Source organism: Microtus oregoni, unplaced genomic scaffold, assembly GCF_018167655.1.
Source record: "Microtus oregoni isolate MIOR12 unplaced genomic scaffold, Mior012 000031F_ref0000149, whole genome shotgun sequence".
Taxonomy (NCBI): domain Eukaryota; kingdom Metazoa; phylum Chordata; class Mammalia; order Rodentia; family Cricetidae; genus Microtus; species Microtus oregoni.
In genome coordinates this window covers 7419441-7444610 of record NW_024543090.1, presented here as the reverse complement: position 1 = coordinate 7444610, position 25170 = coordinate 7419441, and the positions used below count along the sequence as shown (strand labels likewise).

At 44.5% G+C, this 25170-nt stretch overlaps 1 protein-coding gene across 6 annotated transcripts in view; it reads right to left on the bottom strand.

Moving 5' to 3' along the window:
* Mpped2 (metallophosphoesterase domain containing 2) overlaps nt 1–25170 on the bottom strand; it is a 182803-nt gene that overhangs the window by 72489 nt on the left and 85144 nt on the right. For 4 of the 6 annotated variants that reach the window (XM_041679297.1, XM_041679298.1, XM_041679301.1 and 1 more), the window contains one exon: nt 16264–16489. In XM_041679297.1, the coding sequence (XP_041535231.1) occupies nt 16264–16489 (226 nt within the window). Of the gene's footprint in view, nt 1–16263; nt 16490–16829; nt 16917–24487; nt 24590–25170 lie in introns of those variants that run through there. The other 2 variants (XM_041679300.1, XM_041679302.1) reach the window with 2 other exon arrangements.

Genomic DNA, 25170 nt, shown 5'->3' with positions numbered 1-25170 from the left:
TTTAATCAGGAGCAAGATTTTATGCCCCCTCCCACAGAATTGGGAAAAAACCTGGGAAGAATATAGAAGCAATATTACTGAACAATAAACAATAATAGTGAACCAAAGTACAAGTCATGGCCCTTTTTTAAAATTTCTCAGGCTATTTATACAAACAAAAACAAACACGGAGTTCTTTTCTCCTGCACCCTGTGTGGTTTGTTTCTGAGGAGAAGGAGCTCAAGAAGACAACGATCCAAAGAAAAAGATACAATTAGCTTTTCCTCTTAGTTTTCTTATCAATGACACTAGCAAAATCTCTGTACTTTTCTGTCTAGGAAAAAAGGCTGTTGCTTCTACAGAAATAACATCAACACATGTTGTTTGAACACACATGTTACCATGACCACACATGTTTAAAGCAAGGCTTTATAAGGGTGCCTTTCAAATACAAGAGGATCGGGAAATGTGTTAACTGCTCTAAAATTCAAATCTCCAGGCACACCCCCCTGGGTTTAAGCAAATAGGGCCTCTCTGGGGGAAGGTAATCCTAATTAGGAGGCAAGCTCCAGCCATCCAAGTTTATGTCAGGAGCAGGTTCTGATAAGCGCGGCACTGAAGGAGCCCAGTCTGGACTGTTTCGAGAGGGAGGGTGCTGGCGCAATGTTGGTATTTAGCAGAGCTCTGCAGGTCAGCAAAGGTCAGCCTGGACAAAGCAGTGCCTAATGAAGCTGCTAGTGTCTGGGGTGAAAGAGCCACAAAGCCTTTCAAATTAGCAGCTGAATCCTGACACTCATTAGCGATTATATATGCAAGGGTTGCATCTTAAGCCCCAGCCAATAAAACAGCCTAGACGTTCTGCATACACACAAAGGAATACAGGATGTCCAAACATAAAGAGGTAGAAGCTTTTCAATGCTTCCCCTGTCACATTTTGACATCTCTCTTCCTCTCTTCTGTCTTTATTTTTAAAATGATGACAGCACTGCAGTGTGCTTACCTTCCAATTTAGCCCTAAAATAATTACCGTCGTGACAAAAATGAGACTTTCATTTTTAAATTTTAATCAAGGAGGGTCTGGTCAGAAATTGCTTCTGCTAAATTCTGTACAAGACATAAGCATGTTAACTAACACAGCCAATAAATCACGTTGAAGCACTTATTAAAGTATCTTACAGGACTAAATTTATCACTGATGACAAATTTAATTTGAGAATCAGAATCTGCATCTTGCATACACTTGAAGGGGGGGCAGTTATTTCAAAGTAATGAATGCTAAATATACTTGAGGTTTTTACTGGCAAAGTCTTTCTCCTCGAGCACGCTGACGCTGGAAGAGCAAGCGGCACATCAGAATTCTTCCCCAGCTGTGGAAGCCTTTGCACAGTCAAGTTAGGAGAATTTTTACAAGAGGAGATAATGAGCATTTTACGAAGCAATTTATAGCCATCACTCTGGTGACCCACTCGATCTCCACAGGTAGGTCAGTCCTTGTCCCTTGATAATGAAGAAAATTGAGAGACAGAATTTCCCCTGTGTAACAGGTAAGATCATTTTAAGTCGTGGCAGCGTTGCTCGGAACAAGGGAGGGTGGAAAGAAGAAAGTAAAAATTCCACAAACAGCACTGGGTCCTCTCATAATTGCCTAACGCTGTGTGGCTAAAGGTATTTGTTTGAAGTATAAACAGAGAATTACACTTCAAATACACAAAACGTATCATTAATAGGCACCTCTTGTTGGCACAGTACTTCTGGGGATATAAGTAGAGTGCCTTAATTTCTATTCCGGCCAACTCTACAGTGCAGTTTTTTGTGGATCAGAGGTGGAGACATAAGTTCTATCTCCCACAAACATGCCCCCTTCCTAAAGCTAATCCTGCAGTTCTACAATAGTATTTTTCTGTTGTCTTTTCACATCGTGTTTTCTTCCTTGACAATGCAATCAGCATATAAAAACCAAATCTCAATTGCCTGGTTCTGTTTAAGGCAAAGCTTGCAGCCTGAACCGCAGCTTGACAAGAAGAACACGTTAAGCTCCTGAACAAAAGCATCCAAGTCGACCTGTTTTGCAGACTGATTAATAGAAACAAGCTCCGAGGACTAATCACAAGTTGAGCCCTGTTTCACAGATTAATAGAACAAAGACATATGAGAGGAGGGGACACGGCAGCACCGGAATACAAATAAGCAAAGGTAGGCACCAGGCTTTCCTCCTCTGAAGCCACATCCTGTAAAGCCAGAGCCAGGGTCCCCCCTTCCCAGGGTATCACATTTAGGAATAAATTGAAAGGCAAGCCCCCAAAGACGTCTGGCTTTTATTAGCCAGCTTGCGAGCCACCTAGCTTCTGCCTTCCCGAGACACTGATTTAAAAGGAAACACAGTTTTGCAGCGACGTGATGCATAGCTCTGGGTGCTGTAGGGGGAAGGCTTCCATTCCACCAGGGCAAAGCCCAGCACTTGTTGATTTGCACGAACACTTCCAACTCCCACATCCTTTGTAATGACCTGCCACACAGGTGATTTGTGAAGTGTGTGCCCTAGCACAGGCCACCAAATGCTGCCTGACTGCATAAGCTAGCAGAGCAAAAGTCAGCGTAACACAGTTCATCTCCAGAGTACCCAGAGATGCAGATTTTACAACTACGGAATATGGCCTTTTTTTCTTTTTCTTTTTTCTTACTTATTTTTTTTTTTTTTGACAGAACACACAGAATCCTAGAAAAAGGAGAGCCATTCATGACAAACTCCCTGCTGTCCTGTAGGGAATGCCCCTCTCTGCTTTTGACTTCTCCGCTGATACATGCTATTTGTATAAGGTTAGAATCCATCTGTACATCTGGGTAGGCATGTAGCTTTAAAAATGCTAATTGCTAATTAAAAGAAGCCAGATTAACATAGTTCTCTAATAAATGGCTGGTTCCTTCATGTCCAACAATGTCTAAAATAGGTCTGCAGGTTGTTTTACTGGGGTTGTGGGCTGTTAACACTGGGGAAAACACCCTGAACACTGAGATGCCTACTATATGTTGCAATCTCTATCCTCAGCAATTTTCTATTTTTTCCTCATCATTCAGAGAATTTTAGTTTCTGTAATCAAGCCCTAGATACGTCTTTATGTGTTTAAGACATGACACTACCCCTGTAAAACTGCAAAAAAAAAAATAACTGTGATATTTCTACACCAAACATGGTTGTTAATGTCTATAGAGCAATGCAATGTCAACAGAGAAAACTGCGATACTTTTCAGAAATTCAAATTATGCATTTATGTGTATATATATATATATATATATATATATATTAAAGGACCAATAACAGCATAAGTAGCAGCCATAGCTTTTTCAGGTTCTACAATCACCCGAGCAAATTTGTAAAGACATCCAGCAAAAGTATTTATGGCAAAAGCAAAGAACAAAATTCCAGAAAACAGCCAAGTTTTTTTTTTCCTATGGTGGCACCTGACACTACTTATTATTATCATTATTATTATTACTATTATTAATCATTATTAATAGCAGTAGTATTAGCTTCTTGGTCACCATCTGGAAAGAGAATATTCTAGAGAAACACCATTCAGAACAGCTCTGGGGCTGGTGAGATGGCTGAGCAGGTAGAGGGCCTGTCACTGGGCCTGAGGACCTGAGTTCCGTCCCTGAACTTACATGGTGGGAAGAGAAAGTGGATGCCCGTATGGTTTCCTCTAACCTTCACTACACAGGAGTAAAGGAAACAGCTCTGCTAAGGCAGGCACACTCGCCCACATCAGCCTAGACGCTTTTCTTGTTTCTCTCCCACTCCACTATTTTTTTTTTCTACATATAAAACAAAAATTTTCTGATGTTATTCTCAAGAGTATCCGGTTCAGTGTTTTGAATGAGACATAGGGAATGGAAAGCCTCTGGTGATCTTTATTCTGTTTTATCAATAGTTTGGTTACTCTGTTTTTGAAAACTAATTCAAAGTGAAAACTTGAGGTATCACTAGACTCAGAACTGCCTCCCAAACACTGGGAAGTCTGTGGTGGACAAACTAGCCACACCTCCACACATCCTGAGAAGTGACCCTGCGTCCTTGCTGGCTTCTCACACCAGGAGTCCAGACTCTGCAGACAGTAATTCCTAGTAACAAGTAACCTTAAAAAGCACTATCCACCCGGGTCAGCTTTCCCCCTTACACAGTGGGCAGCAAGGGCAAGGAGACTGTAAGATGAACTGGGTACTGCAGACTCCACCACTGTTCTGGGGTCTCGGAAGTTGCTCCACAAGCAGGCTCCCACACAGAATGCCCCTCTAGTAAGAGCGGTGCAAAAGAGTACCGGTCAGACTCTACATGAAGCAGGCGCCTGTAGGCTTCCTGTTTTCATTTTTGCTGTTGGCCCAATAGGCGAGGACCTCTTCTTTCATCTCATTTTAAGTAAGGTTGCATCCAGGAGGAAAAGCATCTCGCCTGCAGCTCCAGTCCGAGGGTCACGGGACTACTTTGTTTCATTACAGCTGGCAACCGCTGAGCCTGCAGCCCTTTCTCCAAGGCTACCTAAGTACCAGCTGTTTTAAATGATACAAAAAAAAAAAAAACTACAATGGACCTAAGTGTTGCAAAACAAACTTGTTTCCCCTTAAATTGTAACACCGAAGAGAAAGAAAGAGCAAGAGGTGATTTACAAACCTCAAGGCACATGCCCAGCTTTTTTTTTTTTTTTTTTTTTTTTTTTTTTTTTTGCCACCAACACCTGATCAGGTTTGGGTTAAGCATCTTGGATTTTGTACGGAAGAGATTGAAAACAGAAGGGTTTTCCTATTGAATCCTGACTCTCAATAAAACCAGAGAGCAGGGGCTGGCACCATGGGTAAAGCATTTGCTGTGCATGCATGAGGACTGGACTGGTGTGTGGATCTCCAGAACTAAGGAAAAGCCGAGTGCGTTTGGTGGCTTCTCTGCCTTCAGCACGCAGGATGACACCAGTGATCCAGTGAGCTCTGGGCTCAGCAAGGGACCTTGCTTCAATAGAGATCAAAGAAGACGCCCAGTCTCTCTGATAAGGGCACCCACGTGCATGCCCATCCAGGAAAACATGTGAACCCTCACACACGCAAAACATGTATACACACGCACACATAACCATACACATGCCCATGTGCAAGGTGCATGCACACACATTCACACACACTACACAAAGGGGTTCAAGAACTCCCAATTATACCTAACAAGTTAGGAGTTGGATTTTTAATTAATAAAATAAAAGTATTTTCCCCTGTCTTTATTTACCCTCCTTCTAGAACCATAGTGCCCCAAGCTAACTCCCATCACCCCTGAAGCATTGGGAGGCAGGGAGGGAAAGTCAGAATACTGAAGTAGGTTTGCTTTAAGATGGACAGAGACCAGAATTTGAATATAAACATCGTCTCAAAATCAGGGAGGGAAACAGTGGCCACCAGTTCTTCAGCCAGACAGCAGCTGACTGCCTCAGTTTTATGTGCATCCTTTGCACATAACGTATCCAGGAAATGGGTAACGGAATGAGGAAGGAACGAAAACCCAGTGGGTAGAGCTGGACCTGACTCTTCCTTTACAAGCACAATACTCTTGCGCCGTCTTCACTTGACTTACCGCAAATCCACATGAAATGTTACCACTGTTTTTTCCATCTGCGGCCCACCCTATAAGCCCGTCATGCTACAGTACCTCAGTTATGCAGTTAATTTCATCTCTTCCTTCAGAAACTGTCTCAGATCCCCCGCCCCCCCCGCCCCATCTAGGAAGAATCTCACTTAGAACCATTGCCTCTAGCCTGCCCTTCTATATCCCAGAGGCTTCTCTTCTCATGGCCTATCGTTCTTTTGGATGCGAACAGCATGACGGTTGTTAGCGACAGTGATGTGCCTGTATTTCACAGATGAGCTTTTCTAACATTTGAGCATCTTCTTCCATTCTGTCCCGAGTTAGTGCAGGTTGTTGAGCTCATCTTCCTTGATTTGTGCAGAACACATTCTGCTAATCCAGAGGCTTTCAAATCTGCCACTAGCCTTGAGTTGGAGCGGCCCTCATGGGCCAGCCTACACTGAATTTATAGTCACTATCTAGCACTGCCTCAATCTTTCCTGGGTGAGGACACACTGCTACGTGTTACTCATACATTGAAAACGATACTCCATTTCAGTGACCTTAAAACTGTCCCATCTGTCCTCATCTAACAGCCATCTTCACTCTTCCATGCTTCTGAACCAAATGCAGCAATACACAGGGTAGCTTTCCTAAATGGCTTCCACTTACCCAGATCATAAGCAACTTGTCAGGCCAAAGAAAGTAAATGATAGCCATTTCTTAAAATTCTATTCCTTTGTCTGTCTTCCTGGTTCTCTCTCTCTCTCTCTCTCTCACACACACACACACACACACACACACACTTACACCACTTTCTTAAATTTCCTATGTACTTTATTTCTGCCCCATTTTACCTTAGTATGACCACACACAAACAAAAAAAACAATGTCAGCCATCAGAGAACTGAAAACCCACTCACTGTTCAGGGAAGAAAACAACATTTTATTATTATTTAATGAGTACCAGGAGGCTAACATCCACAACTTCTTATTCCACAAAAACTCCACAAATGACAAAAAAGAAAAAGCTATAGGGCCAGCCATCTAGACTGGAGTCTGACTTTAAGAATTTCCTGTCCCTTGTGAGGCTAGGATCATTGGGTGAGTTATTTAACTTCTCTAATGTTTAACCTTCTGGTTTTCCACTCCTGTGGAGACATGGCCAAACTTGAATACATGCCATACGACGTATGTGCCTGTAGGTGATGTTGCATACGTGACAGTTATTTGCACGCCCATTTGACAGATAAAGTTATGGCTCAGAGAGATTAGATAATGTGCTCGCCAAGGTCACACTGGTGACACTGAGAGTCACTCTTGCTGGGACAGCCTCTTCTGAACGCCGGAGTCTGTGTAGGTTTACAGACTGCCTCCCTCCAAGACCTCCAAGACCGGGTACACCTGCTCAAGGCTGACAAAGGGAACCAAGTTTTCAGAGTGTGTCTTCCTCCTGGGAAGTTCTTTCGGGAAGTGTTAAACTGAGGGACAGACGGCTTAAGAGAAGAGAGAAGCAACAAGTAGGGCTTAGCCCAGTTTTGACAAAATCTTCAATGGCAGGAATATGTCCTTGACTATGACACGGTCGAGCCTGTGTTCTACCCAGCTTCCCGCGGGCTCACAAATGAAGCCTCGAGACAATAAGTGACATCAGGCTTTGACAGCCCTCTCACAGAGCTGCCTGGAGGGGCAGAGGGTTTCTTCCCATCAAGCAAAGAACACAGCCGAGCTTTGATTATTCAGCCTGTATTGTGAATCAACTGGCAGCTTGCAGACTTGCCGGAAGCGGAGGGAAGGGAGTCCTGTGGCGAGACTACGCAGAGGCAGTACCAGCTGTCGGGGAGGAGAGCGAGAGGGCAGCCTCTGATCTGAGGACCGAGGGCCCACCTCACCTTCATCTCGGGCCCGTTGGAAGCATCAAAGCGACCCTTCTAGTCACCTGGACCAATTGGAGAACACATCTGACTGGCAAGCAGGCTGATGTGGACTTAGCTTGTCATGGGACCTGAATAGGTTTACTAAATGGAACAATCTGGAAAAAATCCACCCTACATTTATAGTGCAGAGCAGAGACGAAGAAGTCTGCATCTATCCGACATCTCAAAAGTAAGTGGTGAAAAATCGCGGAAGCCAGCCAGTGGGGGGTTCATCACCAAGCAGGCTTCATGACTCTGCAATACCAGAGGAGGATCAGGGTTCACTTGGTCACTTCCCAACACTCTCATCTTTGCACTGTTCTTGAACACAGCCTTGAAGAAACATTCCTCAAGGATACTAGCAAGTTCTCTCTCTCCTCACAGCATGGGACGAGGCATCCGAGGCAAGAATAACACGGCTCACGAAGATGCCTTTCTGTGAAAATTCTTAGGGCCTAAAGTCAAGTTCATTCTTGCCTTTCCCTTGCTTTAGAAAACCATGCTCACCGAGGGACACGCTGTGCTCTCCACCCTCCCCGAGGCCCAGGAAAGATCCAGATCTGCTCTTGCAGGCGAAGGGGCACAGCTTAGAGCTTTGTTTGGTTCCACTTTGCTCTTCCACCTCTCGTCTTCCATTCCATACATCACAATCCTGCCTGGCTTTGTATTGGAAATTCCAGTCATTACAACTGCCGTCTGATCTGTGTAGATCTCTGGCTCATGTTCCGGCTACCATCATATTGTTTGTTCACTCATTCACTTACTCATTAGATATGGAGTGGACATTCAGTAGTTCTGGACTGAGCTAGTCTAGAGTAAGCACAGAGAACTGTAAGCAGAGACTGCTCATTCATTTCCCGGCCACCCAGACCCAAATCATCACACAAAAACTACATGAATTACAACACTGTTTGGCCAATAGCTTAGTCATATTCCTAGCTAACTCTTACATCTTAAATTAACCCATTTCTATTAATCTGTGTATCGCCATGAGGCTGTGGCTTACCAGGTGAGGTTCTGGCGTCTTCCTCCTTCGGCAGCTACATGGCGATTGACTCGGCCCACCCTCTCTATCTCAGGAATTCCCACCTGGCTTTACTCTGCTGACCCATTGGCCGAAACAGCTTTATCCATCAACCAATGAAAGCAGCACATATATAGAAGGACATTTTACATCGGAGAACAAAGTCACAATAGAATCTGCTTCTGTCCACCAGCAGCCACTCAGGATTAGAAAGAGGAGGAGCCTGTGAATACAACACGAGGCGTGGAAGGACACCCAGCTGCCCACCAGCTCAGCAGAACCAAGGACATGGTCCAGATCTTTGAAGTAGCCCACGTCAGCCTAGCTTCGGCTGGAGTGCACTGCTACAAGGCCAGCAAGGGGCATCTGCCCACCCCCCCTTGCTACAGATGTTTAAGATGGGGACATGGGAAGTGACATGGGATGGACTTTGGGCCTCTGGTCTGTAGCGTGTGTGGAGGAAAACGGGAAGACTAGAATGCCAACAACATACTGAGATGGAGATTTGTTCTTTTGCAAAAACCCTCACTTTCTGAAGCACACCATGCAGAAGACATCCATTCCTCTCTTCTCAACACTCCTATTGCCCCTCTCTAGCAGCACACTTAATCCCACGAGAGTCCCCAGAGAGTCATGTGGCCTTGTAGTAATAAGGGGCGGCAGGGCTGCTAATGTAGTAATAAGGGGCGGCAGGGCTGCGTCCCCCACACCCGGCCGCCCACATGGCTAGCTTATGCCCCAAAATAATTACACAGACACTGTATTCTTTTAAGCACTACTTGGCCCTTTAGCTTCTAGCACTTACAGGCTAATTCTCACATCCCGATCAACCCATCTCTAATAATCTGTGAGAACCGGTCTTACCGGGAAGATTCTAGCCTAGTCCATCCTGGGCCGGAGTTTCATGCCGGGAGCGGGGCATGGTGTCTCTCTCTGAGCCGTCTGCTCCCGAGAGAGCTGAGCTGTGGAGTCTCTGACCTCACTTCCTCTTCCTCCCAGCGTTCTGTTCTGTTTACTCCTCCCACCTATCCTCTAACCAATAAAATGGGCCAGGGCAGTTCCTTTATTAGCCAATGACCTTCCTCCATCATGGCCTGGATTAATGGGCAGTCTTTTTGCAGTGAAATGGAAACGGCCATGTCTTCAAAGATAAGAAGTGGTCACTGCCTAAGTTGCGTCAGTCTGAGGTGTGGATGGATGTTCTGGCTGAACTAATCCCAATTTTAAGAACTTGGCAAAGGAATTCTGGATTCAGGTCCTATTTCTCACACGGGCTCTGGAACTTTAGGCACGTCACCTGCTGCCCCAACTTGGACTCTGTTCAAAAGCAACAGGCTGCACAACACCTGACTTGAAAACCTTGGTCTTATTAACTCTAGGGAGCAATGACACGATTCTGTGACAGCCAGGTGGCCCGAATGAGACATCACCTGTATAGGCTCTGAGGAAATGTTAGTCCATCCAAATGTGAGTCTATCCGTGCTGCTTGCTGAGCTACTGGCTCAGCCATATGAAAGCAAAGACTTCAATGGCGACCGCAGCTAATTCGAAGCCTAACGGAGTGCTATGGTTTAGCTCCCTCCCCACATCAGGTAAAGGCTCCAACAGGGAGAACTGGTGGAGGATGAACCGGTTGGAGGTTCTGGCAGAGAGCTCTGAACTGGACCCAACATGACAAACTCTGTCTAAACTGGACTTGAAGCGGGTATCTGCTGTCCTGATCTGGCTATCAATGGGAGGTAGGCGGCAAAGCCAATCAGGTTTGCTTTCTCCCTTTTTCAAATAAACAAGGCAGTTGTTAAAACCAGACATGAATCTGATCCCGTTTGGCTTTAAGAGCAGTCAGCTGCATTCTGAAGCAGGCAATAATGTAAACAGAGCCCTGTAACTCTAGACCAGGGCAGAATGGCCATAGGTTTGTGCCTGTGGGCCTGGAGCCAAGCAAAATGAAATGTTAGCCTGGGCCTTTAAACAGAATCGTGTAAAAGCAGAGTGCATATTTGTTTAACACACACACACACACACACGTTTTTCTGTGCCAATATTTTTTGTAACTCTCTTAAATAAAAGCTGGGGATCCCTGCAAACAGTGTGCAGAACCAATAGTGATTACAATCTGATTTAAACACACATGGACTCTCCTGCCGAACACTGAGATGTTGTAAGATTTTCCATTTCCTTCCTTCCTTCCTCCGTTCCTTTTTCCCTTTGTTCTTTCTTCCCTTCATTCCTTCCTTTTTCCTTCTTTCCCCAAGCTAATTACGCAGTATGACTGTGAACATAGAATAAATGAGCCCATTCCACTCATTCCTGTATCTGAGCTCCATCATGAGTTACCAATTGGTTTTCTAATCCTCTCACTCAATATCTGCTGTTAATTTGTTTGCTGTTTCAAGAACTTGAAGACTGTCAGCAAAATACATGATGCATTACGGAACTTATAATTGGAAATGGAAACATCTGAAGCCTTCCTGACAGGATACCCATGAAGTACGGCTGCCCTGATCAGAACAAGGCAACACAAACAGCCTTGTAGCGCTCTGTGCGCAGACACAATTATCCTTGCCACAGAGTGGAGCCAACACTTAACTCTGGCTTTGCGAAATGCTCAGGAAATTACATCTAAATGAATGGGTGAATTCAACATGTTTACAATGCCAAACGAAGGGAACGGAGGAGGGAGGGAGACCCTACTCATGCTTACTTTGAAAGGGAAGAGCGGTGGAATTTTCTTCCTCTTTTGGCCACTGTAGAACTACTAAGCCCGGGGTCTGATCTAATTTTCCTGCTGTAGAAATTAAGGCACTTTTTCCACAGTTATTAAATGTGACAAACTACACCTGTGTCCATTCTAACATGAAAAAAACGAACTCTTTGTTCCTGACCCCTTGGTGAGTCAAGAGATCAAATTCCCAGACATAGGAAAGCCCTATTCATGTTCATTAAACACCAGGGGAGACCAGTTCTGTGCAAGAGGAGCAAGGTACAGGCTGGCATAGAACAAGACAATTGCGCTGTCCAAGTGTGCAAGCTAGGGCCAGGGTCTGTCTACTTTTTGCGGTAGGGCTTGCTGATCTCTTAGTAAGTGTGGGTTTGTTTCTTCTTTGACACAAGACCTTGCTATCAAAAGAGCAACTGAGATCAGAAAAAAAAGACCCAGTTGATTTTCACAGCCTGTCCATGTGTGAGTTAAACTGAAACTCACTTGCATTAAAAGGCTGGCTACAGGTTCAGTAACCAGAAACATGAAGATGATTTAGAAATTCTACCTTCGCCTTGGTATGAACAGACACAGTTATGACAGTGGCTAATATCTGACAGATTAGAATTTTTTCTTCTTTAGCTATTCTTTGCCTTTGGAAAAGATGTTGAAGAAGACAGCCAGAAAGAGGAAAAGGAGGTCCATCGTGGAAGCCAAGCATGAACAGCAGGCCTGGGAAGCCTGTGTGAGCTTTCAAGGCCAGGGTCTACTCTAGCTGTCTGATAGCACAAGTCCCTCTTCTGTCTCCCAAAGGGGGCAAAAGGAAATGATGGCAGAACTTAGGGAAATTCACGATCCCAGAGAACCTAGACAACAATGAGGACCCTAAGAGAGACATACATGGATCTAATCTACATGGGAAGTAGAAAAAGACAAAATCTTCTGAGTAAATTGGGAGCATGGGGACAATGGGAGAGGGCTGAAGGGGAGGGGAGAGGAAGGGAAGGGAGGGTAGAAAAATGTATAGCTCAATAAAATCAATTTTAAAAAAAGAAAAAAAAGGGTAGAGAAAGTTCTTTAAAAAGAAAGAATAATAAAAAATATTATAAGCCATGTAAAGATGGAAAATTCTCAGAGAGTCAGGATACTGTATGTTATTGTGTTGTCTTTGAATTGTTTGACTACTGCGGAAGGAAATTAAGTCTGATTAAGGAAGACCCCCTTTAATATCTCTGATGGGGGAGAATATCCCAGACGGTCTAATGTTTCAGAGCACCTCTGCTGCAGTTTCTTCTGAGCTCAACATCCAGAATGGCTTCAAGGCTGCTGGCTGAGATAATCCAGCTTTACAGAATACTCCAGTCAGAAATTGACCATAATCCTGAATTTTCCCAGGGTCCCCCAAAGACTACCAGTATCCCCCAATCAGCAAGAAGTAGTCTAGAGAACTATGCCCACATTCCCAAAAGATGGGTCATGGATATTTAGGGAAATTGGGTACAAATTCTTGTTGGTAATGATCAGGGAAAAAAGTTGAACAAAGGGGATTAGAGGCAGGGGTCTTGTTCTGAAAAGAAAAGAGGGGAATCATTGTGTGATATTTTGTTTGTTTCTGACAAATAAAGCTTGCTTGGAGATCAGAGGGTGGAGCTAGCCACTAGTTAACCATCGAGGCCTGGCAGTGGTAGCACTTACTCTTAACCCCAGCACTTAGGTTAACCCCAGCACTTAGGAGGAGGAAGCAGGAAGATTAGGAGTTCAACACCCCACCCCTCACCCCACCCCTGGGCTATATGAGATTGAATCAGTCTAAAAGAGAAACAGAGCCAGGTGGTGGTGGCTCACACCTTTAATTCCAGCAGTAGGGATGTGGAGACAGGAAGTTACAGACAGGGTGGGTATAGAGAGGAATAAAAGGCAGGAGGAGATGGGAGCTCAGGATTCAGTCTGAGGAGTTGTAGAGACAGGATACCCTTTTTCATCTAAGTATTTTGTAGAGGTAAGATCTCTAGTGGCTGGCTGCTCTACTTCTCTGATCTTTCAGCTTTCACCCCCTAATATCTGACTCTGGGTTTTTATTATTAAGACCAATTAGGATTCATGCTACAGTGAACAGTTATGTTGTTGAATACGAAAGAACCTAGAACAGACATCATTTCTTCTGTTCCATATCCGAAATCTAGAAGTCACATGACTCATCTAGTGTCACCCAATCAGCAGAGACACAAGGTCAGAACACACCCATTTGACTCCTGGTGCAAAGTCTCTTACAGAGTGGTCAGGAAGCATCAATTACTCCTCTGTTCATGGTAATAGCTACACTTCTCAGATGCTAACTTGAGGTTTGCAGTCTTCACTATGCTGTGGATACACTAAGTTTATGTTGAAAACAGAGGCACGGTGATGTTAAAAATCAAACAAAGCAAAGACAGAAGAACTCATCCAAGTTCCTGTAGAGTATGTAGTCAAAACGGGAAACACGGTCCTCCCTGTAGAGAAATGCTCAGGCAGAAATCCCCAAGTCAATAGTAGCCCTAGGACTACCCATTTCAACAGAGCATCTTCACAGTGATATTCAAACAACAGGAGAATAGGGTGAAATGAAACCTCCTCTTCACTTTCTGCATTCTTAATAGCAACAATTTCAGTGGGTGGGGCAAGTCCCACCTACAGATCCCCCAAATCCCACCTATGGATCTCCCAAATCCCACCTATAGATCCCTTTCTTTGTAAAGAAGTGTTTGGCAAGAACAAGGGGTCAAGATTTATGGAAATCTCATACACACTATATGGAACACTAACTCAGGATACCATATCAAGACACAAATCAATGCTGCCTAGTTTCTGGCTTCAACTACCTTCACCAATTTTGAATTAAAATTTTTTAATGATTAAAAGTACCTTAAATGATAGGCTCTAATATAAACTTTGTCTGCAGCATGAACCACCCACCCAGACTGGGTCATACTCCATCACACCGGCTATTTCAGTTAGCAATTTGTTTTCCCATCGTGGGATACGTTGATGTCTGCCTTGGGATGCTAATCATCCCCTCATTCATCACAGCTATAATTCTGTTTAGTTAAGTTCTATCCTAAACAGATTTGGATCAGTTTAAACCATGGAGGATGCTTCCTCCACCCCCACTCTGGTCATTGTTTCAGTAATTAGCAATCTGGGGTCTTTGAAAGCACTGATTGTTCATGAACAGCCCAACGTCCTGGGCCTGGGTGAAGATTGTTCAAAAACACCAGGCGAGTCTGAAGAAATGCTTTTAGCCAACACGTCAGGCTTCTCTGACAATCAGAGGTCATTCTTCAACTATTAAATTACTTCAAGAATTGGACTGGGAAGTGGGAGATGCTCACACCCTGCCCCCATCCAGAACCATCCATGTCAACACCCTGCTTCATCCTGAGATCATTTTCAGATTGCAGCTGAACAGGATCCATGCCTGCTATTTATCCTATTACCCTCTACCATCTTTTCATGCATAAAGATAAAGGATGGATTTTAATAGAGCCGAATTTAAGTTGGACCTGCACATTATGACCACGAATTATCACATTACCACCACACTGCCAATGCTCCTCAGGCCCTTGGCCACACTATATTCCCTAGAGAGAGAGAGAGAGACTTGCAGAATGGTAGGGCTACAATTTGCTACCTGTTGTTTCCTAAGCAGTCATTTAACTGTCTGTGCCTCAGTTTCCTTATCTGACAAATGAGAATCACAGTGGTACCTAAATTCTACAGGCAGATTGAAGACTCCATTGGAAAACTGATATAACAATGGACTTAGAGCGGTGCCTAGCTTATAGCTGTTAATGAGGAACTCACAGTCACTGTCAGGATGAAGTGCAAACAAAAATGTACTTCCCCACCTCCTAACAGTCACGAAAACCAATTAGTAAGGGGGAAAAGGCGGGTTTTATTTTTTTCAGACAGAAACCAAACCTTTGAGTGGAGAGGCAACTGGAGTCCACTCTGCAACTCCTCTGGCAGCCATAGCCTCAGCTGTAGCAGAGAACTTGGGGGCTCTTCTACCTGAGATTGGGAGGGTTAGCTGGTCTGCTCAATACACACAGATAATCCTGGAATTGTCTGATACAGATAACTCCAGCCCAACATTCTCATTTTAGAGATGAAAACATTGGTTTGGGCTGAGTGACTTGCTTCAAAACACAAAGGCAAAGCCAAGAGCAGAAAAAATGATAATTGTTATCCTATGCCAATTACCAGGTTGTCTTCTAAATCCATTGCACGGGGCTACCTCCATAATCTTCTGATGGCTGGATAAAAGGTACTATTTGTTTTCACCATTTTAAAGATACAGGGTCTAAGGTTCAACATGGAATAAGTTCTTTAAAACCTGGCAAGGAAAACTGGCAGAACCAAGATCCCGAGTCCCCCTGTGAGGCCCCGAGGACATGCAATCCAGAGCACAGCAATCCAGAGCACAGGTCTAGACTCCTGGTACTGTGCTGTCTGTCAGTCAGCACTCTCCAAATTGCCTGAGCATGTATCTCATCTGCAGACCCTTTAAAAACAGTTTGTTTTTTTGTTGCTGTTTGTTTTGTTTTTTGTTTCTCAAAGGGAGGAGAATCAGGGAGTCTTTGAAACTAGGATTTCAAAAGCTATCTCTACAGAACTGGCCAGTCTGATGCATACAGTCTACACACAAGGCAATGCATGACTGCTTCCAGTATAACGGAAAGGGGAATGCTCTCAAGAAATGTTCAGAGTAGCTAAATCTGTCAAGAGCACCAGGGTGGTCTTTCACAAATCTTTCTATGTTACACAGACACACATAGAGCCCCCTTACACAACGACCCACGTTTCTACTCAAGCCTTACTCTCATTCTTCTCACCTAAAGGAGTCTGGCTGATGGTGAGAAGAACTAATACTGTGGCTTTCAGCAGTGGCAGATGATGTGTTTTGTCAGAGCAGTAACCTTGCCTTCCATCCTAGGCATTATCATTTAAAGCGGTCAAGTACCAAACATGGTTTCTTGGTTCCCAACCTGTTTGAGCAAGCACTTACCAAGGTGCACCGTATATCCTGAATCCCTTCACGGTTACCTCCGAATCTTGCAGGTAAATACTGTTTGTCAGGAGGGACTGGACATTGTCAAAGTCCTCCGGTTTCAATTTGGACACAGAGGGGAAACGGTAGTAGTCCTGTTTAACGAGGTCTGCCATGAATTCCTTATCAAACGTCAGTTCATGATTCCCAGCAATCACAATTTTATATTCATATGGCAGGTTTCCTGTAATGAGAAGATGGAGAGAAAAAAAAGCACCAATTAGCACATTCATTTCCCATCACAAAATAAAACAGCCAAGACTGTGATTAGCAGACGGCTCACCCGAATGAAATGCTCATACGTTTCCTTCTATGTCCATGTAAATCAAAATTTATGGCTATTCTTTTATGCTACCAAAATTGACAATAAACCAGAGATAGGAAGCTATGAGGAGTGAATAAGCCATTAAGAAGGCATCGAGGTTTCCAGCTCCATTTCTCTCTAGATTTTACAGACCCACTGTGATGAATCTATACAAAACAATTATCCAATTTTTATTTTGCTTTGTCTTATAGAGACTGACCATGATCCTGAAGAGAAGGCTTGGACTCAGTCTGGCTCTCAGAAAATAACACAACCAAGTATCTTTAACAGCATGCATAAATGCTAGATTTAATACACCCTTCACACAAAAGAAGCGGCACATCTAAGCATTTTATAATGCGTCCTACGTCCAGATAAGGAGCCTCCTATGTCAGATTGCAAGTCTCATTTTACATTTACCTTTTGGCTTCTGAGTAAACAGAACATTATTAAGGGCCCGTGATTGGAAGGCCAACTTTCCTCCCATTGGGACGGGAGAGGAAACTGTAAAGCTTAACCCCCTTTTAATATTTATGCTATGGAAATGTGAGTTCTTGGTGTGCGCTTTTTATGCAAAAGTTTCCCGATCGAAATGAGATAATTCTGGGAAGAAGAATGAAAGCTATAAAGGAAAACCCAAACACCAGACTTCTGCATAGATTTATAATGTTTGAATAGAGTACAGGTCATACATATTAATAACTCACTGTGATGCAGTAAGAACCGAAATTCCAAGGGGAGATAGAACCGGGCAGCCAACCCCTTCCTGAGATTAATGCCTTTTTTTGCTGCTCTGTCTCTACCCATCCCACAAAACTCACCACTGAGCTATTGCTCATTTTATTTTATTTTGGAGTGGAAAAAAGGGTGGGGCAGTGGCACATATAATTCCACCTTGACTCCTGGGTCCAATGCAAAATTAATGTTGCCTGCTATTCTGGGAAGAATTTAGGTTACCCTGAGAAGGAAATAGAATACCCTTGTAAGAATTGATCCTTACCAGCAAGCCAGAGTTGATGATTTAATTAAGGAAGCTTAGTGGGAGAGACTTTTCACTGGGAGTGGCAGTAACTTCTGCCATTGGTACTTGGATTTTGGCAGAGTAATCTGTAAAGACTGCACATAGAGCCCTTGCCTTGCCAGCAGCCCGAAACACAGGCAGCGGCTAGCACAAGTGTTTCCTAAGACAGTGGTGATGCTTTATAACAGGGTTGTTTTCTTCAGCTCTTGATTTGCAGTTTCTATGGGTAATAGAATCACATACACAGCATGTGCTATAGCACGAAGGCTCGAGAGAACGGTGAAGCAGTGATAGAAAATGATGCTACAAGAGGGGGAAGAAGAAACATGGAGGCCAGGAGTCAAGGGACACCTGATGGCCCCCTTCACACAGCAGTGTGACACACCTCTGGCCTCAGTCATTTGCAGGGCTGTAGAGACTAGTGCAATATAAGTGGAAAGCCACTCTCAGAGGCATGCTTATGCAAGTTGGGCAATTAGGACACACGATGTGTGTTGCAATTGCCTTAGAATGGTGCGGCTGTTGTGTGCGATTCCTACACTTGAAGCACAGATGAAAGATGGATTAACAAGGCCTCAAATTCCCAGCACTCCCTGCACTGAAGCTATGAGGCCCCACAACTCTGCTATCACAGCTATGTGGTTAGATAACGCACCCACATATTCACCGAGGTTCTTCAGGTCAGAACAGGCTAGACGTGTTTTCGTGAGCATCACTCTCTCTTGAGGCTGGTCTTGCCTGAGTGGGCCTTAGCTACCGGCTCAGCCAACACTGTGGCCCTCTGTCTCCATGGTCACTGATGATGGGCTCGCTGGAAAATCACTCAGTTGTCACTACTGCTTTCACGAGAGGCACAGGATTCTCACTATGCCCCCATTTTGGATATTTGGTTCAGCATGATTGAGAGATTAAGACATTGGGCAAAAGAAGTGTTCCCCCACCACACCCCCACTCTAAGTGTTCAAAACAAACAAACCAAAAATAAAAGGGGAAACTTCTGTGAAGGAAATCCTCCCATGGAAAGTAAGTATCCTTGGCATCTTCTGAATCAGGTCTGAGAGAGTCCGCTAGAGCGCGAAGCCCCGAAATGAACAGCTGCAGGAGCGGTGATGATATTTACACGCTGCCAACACACTCATCTCACCCTGAGAACCCAATAGCGGTTTCCAGGTTCCGCCCTGGGTTACCTGTGTTGTGAGATTGTCTGACAGATTTTCTGTTTTGCTGAGCTGACCTTCCATCTATAACCTGCCAACCTTTCTGCTTTATATGAAAAGTATAAGCAGGGCAGCTGACAAATCTCCTGTTACTTGATGGTATTTTCTTTCTTTCCCACAAGACTAGATTAATTTGGAAGGCTGCGCAGTCAAGCTTCAAGCTTCTTGGTATTCAAATAGCATCATTTTCAAATTGTCAGACAAAGAGGTGCCTGCCTTTATCCATTTTATTCAGATCAGGCCATCTAGGCCAACCCACTTGAATAAAAAGCATAGGCCATATTCTACTTTCTTAACGCGGAAGAAATCCCTGCTCTGTGGGGCCCGAAGAACTACCCAGTAGAATTAGGCAGCGTGTCCTGTGAATGAAAGACAGGATTATTCTGGGTGGAATGGAGAGGAACTCTCGATAAAAGTCTTAAGGAGTTAGCATATTTTTAAATGCACAATTGGAAAGCTAGAGTAAGTGTGATTTATAGCATTATTTTCATATATGTAACAAAAATACATATGTAATATGCACTTATATGTATGTATATGTGTATAATAAAATATTTAACTGTCAGAACACTTTTGAATAAACAGCACAGATAAGTTACAGGTATAGCAACAAGGCCACAATGGATGAATGAAATGAACCCAGCCATCAATTCAAGGGACAGCTAAAGATTCTACGTGGGCACATGAGCGAGCAGAGACAGTTTATTCTGTCCCACAGCTGAGCCTGTTAGCTCGGGCCTATAATTCAAGCATTCAGGAGGCTAGGTCTAAAGGACTGCCACTAATTCAATGCCAACCTCGGCTACATAGTTCCAGGCCAACCTGGGCTACAGGGTGAGACCCTGTCCTTCCCAAAGAAACAGAGAGGGACGATATGAAGATTAACTGCCCCTCACAGCTGCTGTGCAGTCTGAGGGGCTGCACGCTCCTGTCATCTGCTAGCCTCCAGAGCAGGCACCATAACATGTTTCTGGGTTTCTCTTCAACTCCCAGGATTGTCGACCACGTGGATAAAGGAGGAGGAAGGATCTCCTTGCTTCTTCGCCTTTGCGTTCCCCTTAGTCCACCTTGGTCACAGCTTATACTTCTACCCACCAGATTCTTAAACCACTCCTCCCATGCCTGCATACACCTTGCCTTGGTTCTCGGATATCTTCTCTCTTGAGCAACAGTTTTTTTTATTTATGGAATCTTCTTTTGTTGTGAGTTCATATTTACCCATCCCGATTAAGTAAGAATCAGCAACCACTGGCAAGTAACCAGGTGTGCCTGCTGCACACACGATCCTAAATGGATCAAGATGCTTCAGTACTTTGCTCTGAAACTCCTGGGAGGCGTCCAGATATGATAAATTCAACCTACAGATATGTTAAGTTTAGTTCTTCACTGAATCTTACTTTTGAAAAATGAACTAACATTTAGAAAGCAGAAGATAACACACACACTTTTCAGAGCTTCCCACCTCTCTTGGAAAACTGAAAAGCATCCAGCAAAGTTCACAAATCCTGCAGGCCTTCCCACTCTCACTGTGGCTTCTGCTGGGCCCACACTGGCTTTGCCTCACCGGCGACTGCAGTTTTACACCAAAGAACACACAACCCAAGGCAATTTAGCTTCTGTTTTTATTATCCTCCAAAGGCTTCCCTGGAACATCCTTAATAACTTCCCAAGGGACAAAGCAGAGCTTCTCCGTTCTCACCTGGGCTGAGCTGACCACAGTGACCTCACTGCCTCTACAAATATCCACCCCCTTTGGTTGCTGATGCTCTGCTCTTCAGAGTCCCTTTGTCCCGTCTAGCACCACCCCTCTCTTCTTCCTCAGGTGTCTTTGCGTCCTGTCCCATTCCGTGACACCCTCCTCATCCTTACATCTTCGGGGAGTGCTGTCTTGCCATCCTTTTTAAATTTCTGCTCTTAAGATTCAATTCTAAACCAGTACTGGGCTTCAGGGGAGCTCGGGGTTAAGAGTCGGGGTTCTGTAGGCTTTGCCGTGTATTAGCTGTATGACTCTGGACAGTTGCTTTTTGTTCTCAGGGTGATGACGGCAACAGCGGCATGATTTAAAGCTTCAGAAGCACATGCATGTCAGAGTAAACATGGTCACAACTGGAACTCCAGGTTTTAGTTTTGCTTTTCATGGGTAACTCAACTCCCTTTTGACTTAAGGCATGGAGAGTGGCTTAGTTGCTTGTTTGACTCAAAGAACTCAGTTTTATACTTCCCGATGATAAGCACACAACTCGTATTTGCTTAGTGATACAATGAATGAGCATGCCCAAGGGTGCTCAAAAGCTTCTTAGACTCCAGAAACTAGGCTTGGCACACTAGGCCATGACAAAATGGAACTCAACATCACATTTCCTTTCCAGTTTACGCTTTCATAAAGTGTCCTACATAAAGTATCACTCCAACATCTGGTCTACCAGCTAAGTTCCAGTCCACACTTTCCAAATGATACTTTCTTTGACTATAGGTAGGAATAAGGAAGAGCACGACAAAAAGAGCTTTAGGGGGATTAAATGGGATCCTAATCAACTTCTGACACGCTGGTCCTTCAGTAGACATGGGCTGTGCTGTGGCTTGTGATGATGATGGAGACTAGCCCTCCCATCTGCCATCCAAGAAGCCATTACTTCATCCACAAGTCACATCCCTCCCTGAGGCCACACACAACAGCACCACTCTCAGAGTACTGCGGCAGACAATGGAAAAGAAACCTCTGAAAACTGGCAGAATCTGGCAGTGATGAAATATACCCTTAAGCAATGAGTGTTATCAGAACCAATGAGGCCACTGGGATAAAGATAAAGAGACGAAGCATGGTAGGCTGCAGCTTGTGCCCTGTAAGACAGATCTTCCTTAAAATTAACATAAGCATGTCACTTGATTCCCCCTCTTGTGGAGCCCATCTCTTGGCCTTTCATTCACAAAGGACTAATATGAAGGCAATCCAGATTCCATTCCTCTTAGCAGCTTTTATTCCCTTGAAATGTCTCTAGTTCTTCTTCGACCCTGGTGGGTTCCCTTTCTTGGTGTGTGTATAGCAAAGAAGGTAGCAGCAGCACCCAGTGCGGGCAGATACCTTCAGCTATGTGCACGTCAGGTCAGTCCTCGCTCTAAAGAAAACAAAGGGACCTGGTCCCTGGTCACAGCATTCCGGACCTAAGGGGCCTCAGCTAATCACAGCATGGAGGCAGGAGAATGTGCCAAGGTAGGCATACCAGTCTGAGGGCTCCTCAGAGCTAGGGCAAGAAAAGCCCAGGGCTAAGGGGAGGGACTTGCTCCCACGTTTACCAGAACAGTTCTGTGTTCTTCGAATTTGCAATCTGAGGAAAGGGTACATTTGGAAACGCTTTTTAAAAAATGATTTAAAAATGTAAAAATCAACGTGATTTGTGTACCAGAGAGATGACGCTGTTTGCCATGTGGTTACCAGCCACATGGGTAGCACAAGCAGATTAGAATCTAGATCTTCCCTCCCAAGCTAAAATTTTTATCACATAAAGCCTAATTTGCAAGAACCTCATAATGCCTGGCTAAGGTTCCCCTGTCACTTGAGTTCCAGTGCCACTTCTCCATCCCTGGGGAGCTTTTCTCTAGTTCTAGACTATATGTCCCTTTTCAGTTGTACAATGAAGCAAAGTGTTCCATTCTAGATGTTTCTCTAGCTATGTCATGGGTTTCTCCTGCATGAAACATGAGGGGCAGTGTCAGCCTCACGCTATGACAACACATAGCTTGGCTCACTTAAGGCATTCCCTAAATTATACTGCAGCTGTTGGCATAATTTTCTTGTCCACTACCTCCCAGGGGAATCTGGGAACCTTTTCTGGAAAGGGAGGGGAAGGGAGGGGAGGGGAGGGGAGGGGAGGGAAGGGAAGGGAAGGGAAGAAGGGAAGGGAAGGGGGTCAATTTAATGTCTGGTATATATATATATATATATATATATATATATATATATATATATATAGAGAGAGAGAGAGAGAGAGAGAGAGAGAGAGAGAGTTGTATTATAAGAAACAGAACAAAGCTTGGACAGGAGAAAGGAAGTCCAAGGTGATAAACTCGACACCTATGGGAGCAGGAGAGGGCTGGGATAATCCCGTGAACGGAAGTAGCTGGGAAATTAATAGAGGGGAGTCAGAAATGGGGCACCGGCGCCTCATTTTCAAATGCTCATACACAAGTGCTGCTCTGGATAAATAAGATTCCCAGGATAGCTTGCGCCACTCCTTCAATAAAAATTAATGTGCCTCAAAATTAAGTATCATATAACTGCAGCCTGTTTTTCTGCCATAAATCATTATAGAAGGTATTCCGACAATTTGCTCTTCTAGGGCATCTGCCTTCCACACGAGCTTGTCTGACACTTTTCATTCCTCCTGAGTAGGGATTATGGGAAATGGGGTGACCAAAATGGCTCATTAGTTTGTGGCTAATCTTCCCCATGGCCTATATTTTAAATCAAGAAACTGGTAAATAAGACTAATTGATTGTGATCTCTTATTTTTGTCCGCTAAAGCCATGGGGAAACAAACCCCCAGCACACAGCATCCACAGCTCTCTAGGCTTCATCTGTCTAAGAAAGCCTTGTTCTGAAGCAAAATTTAAGACCTTTGATTCCTGCGGACACTCCTCTCCAATATCCCAAATTAGAGATTTTGAAAATGCGTGAAGAAACCAAGGTTACTGGTGTCAAAAGACTGTCAGTAAGCAAGGATTACTCCGTAGCAAGAAGAGAAGAAACAGAGAGGTGGGATCAGAATAGAAGAGCATGCTCTGGCTCCCAGGTGCTCAGGGAAATCAGCCTCAGAAATGCGGACTTCAGGCTCACCTTCCATTCTGACGTGCTGGAGAGCGACCTCACTTTGTAGGACCACAAAGAGCCCAGTTAATATTGAATACACTACGATTACCCTTGCACCATTTCTAAACAAAATAAGAGCTACAGATAGACTGCTATCCAATCATCTCCCTGAGATCTTCAGCCCTCCCGCAGCATGGGCAGGATATTTTAGAACACCGGTCCCAGACACCAGCAGTGTAAGGGACCCTGTGACACCCCGGAGACAGAGAAGAAGAGGAAAATCTTCCTGCTTAAAATTCGCATTATATTTCTGATAATGTGGAGAAGGACCACAGAAAATATCCAAAGCCCTGAAGACTATTCTCCTGAGGAATGAGTAAGGACAAGTCAAGACAGAAAACTGACCAAGCGGAAGAAGAATGAAAGGAGAAAAAAAATTACAGCAGTGGCTAGGAGGATAGAGGAAATGGGGCCCAGGGACAGCCTAGGGAGATCTCCCTTCTCAGTTCTTCACTTGGTGATCTCTGGGTGAGGACTGTAAAGAAGGCCGAGTCCAGCCTGAAGCCAAGAAGGGAGCACTGTTAGCCTCAAGAAGACGGAGGGCACCTTGGGCCCAGAAAAGACTTTGGCTCTTGGAGTCCACTGCCTAAGCATGCAATAGCTGCACAGACCTCCAGGAATCCCTCTTGGCTCCACATTTCCACTCGCTTGCCTCAGCTGCCAAACCACCAGAAACATTCAGTCGGGGCAAGCTCTGTCTCTGACCTCAGTCTGTCCCCCATCAGGCTCCATTACTTTTCACAAGCCCTGACAGCTCTCACGTGAATACTCACACTTGCTGATGGAGCCACACATCAGGTTCAGACTGCTACCTTCTCCTCTGAAACTCATGCATTAGGGTTTCTTCCATGCTTGCAATGGGAACCCAAGTCTAAGAAATATTAAACACAGAAAACTAGATTACAATAATGTCAGGGCCAAGCCAGACTCCCTGGAGAGGGAAAGAATGCTGAGCGAAAGACGGACAGTCCATGGCAGGGATTATGGGGAGCGTACAAAGACAGCAGGGAAGCTTCCTCATCTTCAGTCTCCTTCACAACGAGACTGCTACTGGACCAGAGATGCCACAAGAACTGTCCCACACAGAAGAGACAAAAGTCCACCCCATCACCCTCCTGCCCCAAGGTACTCTCGTGACTGAATAGCAACCCATTCACCAATGATGAGTGGCATAACTGAGAAGTGCCAAACAAGGAGAGGGCAACCACTGTGCTCACTATATTTTAGAGACCATGAAGACATCGCAGAGATGCTGTTCTTGTCCCCCAGTAACTTCTTGTTTATGTGCATTCCTATTTCAACCATAACTTTGTTACATCATAACTTACACACACACACACAACTATCCACACTCATACGTATGGGCAGACACCATGAGGTAATAAACGCAATGACTAAACACCTCCTTATTCTTAACTGAATGTCTCTAAGTTGCCACCAGGCCCACATGCTGTGT